General features: G+C 35.5%; 2 protein-coding genes across 2 annotated transcripts in view; one reads left to right on the top strand and one right to left on the bottom strand.

Moving 5' to 3' along the window:
- Positions 1-194: 194 nt before the first annotated feature.
- Positions 195-2,458, bottom strand: LOC107743497 (uncharacterized protein C21orf58-like). The gene is made up of 6 exons (XM_016556768.1): positions 2,256-2,458; positions 2,054-2,111; positions 1,676-1,749; positions 1,313-1,495; positions 997-1,108; positions 195-310 (listed from the first exon to the last, which is right to left on the bottom strand). Exons 1-6 carry the CDS (start codon positions 2,310-2,312, stop codon positions 195-197), a joined length of 600 nt encoding a protein of 199 aa, XP_016412254.1. The 5' UTR covers positions 2,313-2,458.
- Positions 2,459-3,178: 720 nt separating this feature from the next.
- LOC107743407 (pericentrin-like) overlaps positions 3,179-6,114 on the top strand; it is a 49,762-nt gene continuing 46,826 nt past the window's right edge. Inside the window, exon 1 of the mRNA XM_016556662.1 lies at positions 3,179-3,382. Coding sequence (XP_016412148.1) covers positions 3,335-3,382 — 48 coding nt within the window. The 5' untranslated portion in view covers positions 3,179-3,334. The remainder of the gene's footprint in view (positions 3,383-6,114) is intronic.

Genomic DNA, 6,114 nt, shown 5'->3' with positions numbered 1-6,114 from the left:
GAATCAAAATCGCGATTTGAGACGTTGCGATTTCCTAATCGCAAAGCCTGCGATGTGGAAGCGATATTACTCTGTTCCAGAGCATATGCATGACTGCCAGCCTTGAGTTGCAGTTTTACTAACCAATAGAGTGAGCGCACCTCCGTTCTCCCCAATCAGCACTGCTTCTAGCCAACTGCGTAAACACCCACCATTTAAAAAAATAAATCTCCTGGGTATATGGCCATTGTTGGAAGAGCCTTCAGCATCATATTGTGCATGATGATCTGGTGCATCTGTGCATTCTGCATGAGCATCAACTCCACCATGTCTGTCATCAGAATAATAAAGTAGAGAACTTTTGGCCTAGCATAAATCTTGAAGTGTAGTTTAAACTCCATGTAGTACTTTATTCTTATCAGCTACTGCATGCAACTTCAATCACAGCTACACTACTGTTCAAGATTTTCTCTGTTTTTAACAGAAGATTCTTATTTATTAAAGTTTATAGTATTTATTTAAAAATGCAGTCAAAAACAGTCATGTAAAATAATATGTATATATATATATATATATATCAATCATGTATTTTTTGTTATATTTTATTCTAAATAAAAATATGTATTATTTAAAAATTATATTTTTATCCCTTACTCCAGTCTTCAGTCACCTGATCCTTCAGAAATCTATTATACTTGTATTTTTTAGGATTCTTTGATGAACAGAAAGTGTGAAGAACAGCATTTGAAATAGAAGTCTTACGTAACATTATAAAATGTCTTTACTGTCACTTTTGATCTGTTTGTCCTTGCCAAATAATTTGCCCTTGCAAAATAAAAAACTAAATCTTTCAGTCCCAAACCTTTGAACAGTAGTGTATTTGTTAAACAATAATCTTATAGTCTTGTAAGTAGTCTTTCGTTGGAAAGTACAGGTTTAAATGTCCTAAATGTCACTATTATTTATTGCTTTTGTGTCTTAGTATACAATAACTTTTTTTCTGCTTTTGATGTATACCTTCTTTAATACTTCCTGATCTGTAGGGAAAGGTTTGTGGAGGTGGGATTTGTGCTATGAGAGGCTGTTGCTGTGGTAACTGCTGGATAATGGTGGCTGGCTGTTGAGGAACCTTGTGGAAGGAGAAATATAAGTTATTAGAAGAGTGCCTGCAACAAAGCATTGTAACAGACACATACTCTACAAACACAAATTGGTTATGTACTTGTATATTTCGGAACAGCTATAAAGCCATTTAATTGAACTGAAATAGTAAATGCAGATATTCTGTGTATGATTAAACCAGTATAACTAAAAGTGAGAAAACGTTTCATACAGTGTGTTGAATGATTTGAGGGGGCTGAGGGGCAGGAGGAGGTGGAGGTGCAGGTGGTGTAGTTTGGTGGATGTGGATGGGAGGTACAGGTTGGAGTGGCCCAAGAAGAGGTTGATAATGATATTGCCTATGAGATCCACCCCATGTGTGAGGCCTTCCCAGATCTTCCATCATATGCTGTTCCTGGTGAATGCATATAAACATACTCAAATGCACACTAATATTTGTGATTTACATGATAAAATATTTCTATTGACTATTACATGACACTTCAAGATTGCCTTGGGTTTAATCATCTTAAAAAGCTAAACAGATACTCTTTATGTGCAAAGAAGCTTTTAATATCATCTCTGTGAAACATACCCTCAGTCTCTGTAGGAGGTTTCTCTTCCGTCTCAGAGCGCTGTGTAATGCATCTGCCTGCCCATCATAACTTCCTGTGGAATCAAAATATAAGACATTAGTCATATATGTTGTATTCTGCATTTTTGGCATGCTCAGCTGTTTTTGTTTTTATTCCATGATAGGATTCATTTATAAACCTTTGAGAGGATTACTATAGAAAACAGGCATTCTGTCTGGCAACTTTTTTTTTTTTTTTTTCAGGACAGAATTTCACCCAGAGAGGCAAAACACAAATCATTTCAATCATGTATATTGTACCTAAACTACTCTCAAAATTCTAAAAAAAAACAACAACAACAACAGTGGAGTTCATAACAATAACTGCTGCCTGTGTACTTGTGGAAAACGCTGAACCTTCTCGTTCAATGTTGTCATTTCTCTCATTCTCCAGTCTCTAAAAAGGAGCAAAGAGATGATATAATACATCTTTTAATTGACAAGTTTGGTCTCATGATTGTATGTCGTAAACAAAAGAGAAAGGTTTAATATATCATGTCAGTTATGTATAACTGAGAAATATCACATTAAACCAACTTACCTTTTCCAACATTTTCAATCTGAGCCTTGTCATTTGGTCAACCACTGGGTCTGCCATTTTAAAAACACTTTGTACATTCGTTTATTTAATTATTGTCCATGTTTGCTGTAGAAGCCTGTCTGTTGTCAAAACATATCTGTGTGTTGCAGAGTTCTTTGCCCAACCCTCAAGTTGCTAAGTTACATTAGAAATCCAGACAGAGGCTCTTTTGTTTATGGTGGACCCATAGTAGAGCGTTCTAAAAAATAATAATAAAAACAAAAGCATTATGTTTTATTTGTAGTCTTGAATAATATAACATAAATATGGGATAATTAATAAAATAATTATTATACTTATTACTTTTTATGTGGAATTGATATTTCTACATAATTGTATATATTTGTATTGTATACCTTATACTCCAAATAAAAGTTAATGATTATATTTATTATCTTATATTTTTATAATCTGTTTATTATTTCGTACTTATAATATTATATTATCAAAATGTGTTACATTAAATTGGCATAACATTTACAAATTATGAAATTTTGCCTTATATTATTAGTGAAGAAAACAACTAACCGTTGTTACTGGTTAATCTTATTCACCCGGGCTTTTACCCGCGTCTTTCATTTGTCAATCACAACCACTATCGGAAACACGACTACCACAACAAATACAGAGCCTACGTAGGATGTCATTTCTCTCTATCCTGCTCCGCAATAGGCTCTAGAAGTTGTCAATCAAAGGGTCATGCTTGCACACGCTTTCTAATTGGTCATTCGGGCCCAATGCATTTAAAGGAGGGCGTTTTGAAAAGAGCAGGCGTATTTCTGCAACAAGAAATGTCATTGGCTGGCAAGTTCACATCCTTTGTTCTAATAGGTTCTCGCAGACTGTCAATCCGATAAGGGCGGGGACAAACACACTTCGCGGCCATGTTGAAACTACACTGACAGTTACTCCTTAGGAAAATCTCTGAACTCACAAAACATTGCGAAAAATTCGTTTAAGGAGATTTACAGAAACACAGTTTCAGACTGGCGTCCCCTTGAGTGTTTCCTTCATTCCCATGAAATTCCTTGATCCAGGAAATGGATCAGGATGAAAGGCAGAGAAAATTAGAGGCCGGACGAGCAAAGGTAACGTTAAGCGCTAACATTAGCAGAGGAACTTTACATTGGCTAGTTGTGAATTTGAATATTGTTTAGTTATTCCTTATGTCTGTAATTATATGAACTACCACATTTTATTTAGGTGTTTTTTCTTGCTTTTATTTGAAAGCCACAGGTGTCACAGTCACTCTCATTGTTCTTGGTGCACAATGTCTTATTATAAAACTCGTTTGTATAAAAAAAAACTATTCCGCCCGACTCAATTTATCAGTGTATTTGTGCCTTACCTTCTCATAATTCAGTGTGCTGAGTATTTTTTATTAATATCATGCTACAGTCATAATGGACAAAATGAGGCTTGCCTTGAACTCCAAATTTCTTCTGAGTGTAAGTCGTTCATTTGCATTGGTTCTCAAAATCAGAATGATCTTCTTCAGCTGGAAAGTTTGAGCTTTTTTACATTGTTAATATGTAGCTTTGGGTATTTGATTTGAGTTTAAATTTGGGTTAACGTTAAATGTATGTTGGCTTTGCGGCAAAATAAAACCACAACAACAACTTTTTTTATGCGTATGAGGCATTTTACGTCTTATGTTGCAAATAAAGTTATATTTGCTGAGGGGAATCTGATACAGCTCTGTCTCTAGGCAGAATCAGTGCAGCTCACAGGTATCTACAGTATATATTTAGCTCAAGAGAGCTTTTACGGGAACTGCACTTTATCTGCAATGAGAGGAAAACAGGAATAAAGTGGCATCTTTTTGTTTGTTGGGTGTTTCTTTACCTTCCTCCTTATAAAGGACAAGCGCTTCAAATGATGTAAACAATACGATTTTGGCTACGTTCATTTACTAAATACTTTCTCATTGTTGGATGATGATATTCAGTCCACAGAAGAAAACTGCTTGTTATTTATAAAGAGACCTGCAGGAGGCACCACACGATTGAAACATCAACATTGCAGGATGGATTTCAGGACTCATTAAATGTAAATGTGCAGTCGTTTAAAGGGGTCATATTATGCGATTTCAATTTTTCCTTTCTCTTTGGAGTGTTACAAACTCTTGGTGCATAAAGAAGATCTGTAAAGTTGCAAAGACTAAAGTCTCAAATCCAAAGAGATATTCTTTATAAAAGTTAAGTCAACCACGCCTACCTAAAACTAGGGGTCGACCGATTATCGGCATGGCCGATATTAAGCATTTTTACGATTATCGGTATCGGTCATTTTCAAAATCGATTCGCCGATAAAATAACTTAATTTTGAAACGCGCTATTTGGCTCTGATGCAGCCTGTCAGAACTCACCACTCTGTGGCCTAAAGCAGTCTCCGCCCACCGCTCATCTGATTTGTTGGGAGTCACGAGTCCGACCAATCAATGCAGAATTCACTCTCACTCCGAAAGCGCTTGCTAACTGGAGCTGCTTCAGTGATCACGCATCAGTTGTCTCTCAAAGGTAAGGCAGCAGCAGACGTTGCTTAATTTGCAATAAATCACAATCCACTAACGTTACACTGAAGTTGCAAAGCACCTCAATGTTATCTATGATTTCCGCGATTCAGAAAATGTGGACGGAATCGCGGAATCCAGTCATATAAATGGAATTTACTGTATGATGCAGAATGTCACGGAATTTGTCAAAGTTTGGATGAATTAATCAAAAGTAGGTCAGTACACTTAAATAGAGTCGCGATATGGACTAGTATCTAAATATTAAGTCGCAAAAATATTATTTAAATATGAATCCTGCATGTTCTGCGTGTCTCTGTGTATGTAAGTTTAAACGTTTATTAATTTAATATTTGTCTATAATATATTTATCTCTAATTTGAACCAAACTATTGTATTAAGTCGCTCTTGGAATTTCAACAAATCCTCATCTACATCATGCACTTGCTCTGAGTCACTGGATCCATTCTTGTCAAACCCTGAATTTCATCTTGTAACTTCAGCCACATAAAATCCATGAATGTTCAATCATTTAACATTAGGTTATGGGATGCGTCTGGATTGTTGTTTGTTAGTTGTTAGGTTAATTTAGCTTAAAGATTAACCTGTTATAGAGTGGCTAGCTTGTTGCCATGGTTTTTGTTAACTGGTCAGCAATCAACTATTTGCCCACAGCCCTCTACGAACACCTTGGCAATTGAATCGCCATTGGCTACTCGCCAGACTAATAAATAAATAAATATATATATGTATGTATGTTTGTTTGTAAAATGGCACAGTTTTATAAATATCTGAAGGTACACTCTTAACATCAGTCAGTCAAGCATTATAATATGATAATCAATATTATTTAATGATAGAACTTTAGTAATTAGAATTAAAACTCGATAACCATGTATGAATGCATATTAGTCATTTTAACTGAACTTCAGACTGGTGGTGGTGCTTTTTTGGTCATTCAGTGTTTCTGTAAAAAAAAAAAAATTGGGGAAAAACTAACAAAAATACTGATAAGATAATAATGATACGAATTCTACTAATAAGAACAATATAAAACGCACCAAGGATTAATGAGCTACTGGATTCATGAATATTAAGAACTTACATAATTTTTCCATGGCTTTCTAAACATGCGGCTCTCTTGTGCGAGACGCGAGTGCAACTGTGATAGACGCCCCTCTAGAAAATGTGATATGCATTCTGTGTGAACGGTTTGGTTTCGGTTTTGACATAAACAACATCATCTCCGCATTGATGTTCTTTTTTCCCGCAATATTTTGAATGAACAACGTAGCAGCGTCGCATCGA

This window comes from Sinocyclocheilus rhinocerous, unplaced genomic scaffold (genome assembly GCF_001515625.1).
Source record: "Sinocyclocheilus rhinocerous isolate Xijiao unplaced genomic scaffold, SAMN03320098_v1.1 scaffold2596, whole genome shotgun sequence".
Classification (NCBI taxonomy): Eukaryota; Metazoa; Chordata; class Actinopteri; order Cypriniformes; family Cyprinidae; genus Sinocyclocheilus; species Sinocyclocheilus rhinocerous.
Note: the sequence above shows the minus strand (reverse complement) of the source record. Positions and strands in the feature narration are given on the sequence as shown.

Bases quoted from the DNA above. Each gene is read 5' to 3' on its own strand.
- LOC107743497 (XM_016556768.1), bottom strand. From the start codon at position 2,312: ATGGCAGACCCAGTGGTTGACCAAATGACAAGGCTCAGATTGAAAATG. The intron at 2,112-2,255 runs GTAAGTTGGTTT...GCTCCTTTTTAG, and splicing joins GATTGAAAATGTTGGAAAAG to AGACTGGAGAATGAGAGAAA. The intron at 1,750-2,053 runs GTACACAGGCAG...TTGATTCCACAG, and splicing joins AGGTTCAGCGTTTTCCACAA to GAAGTTATGATGGGCAGGCA.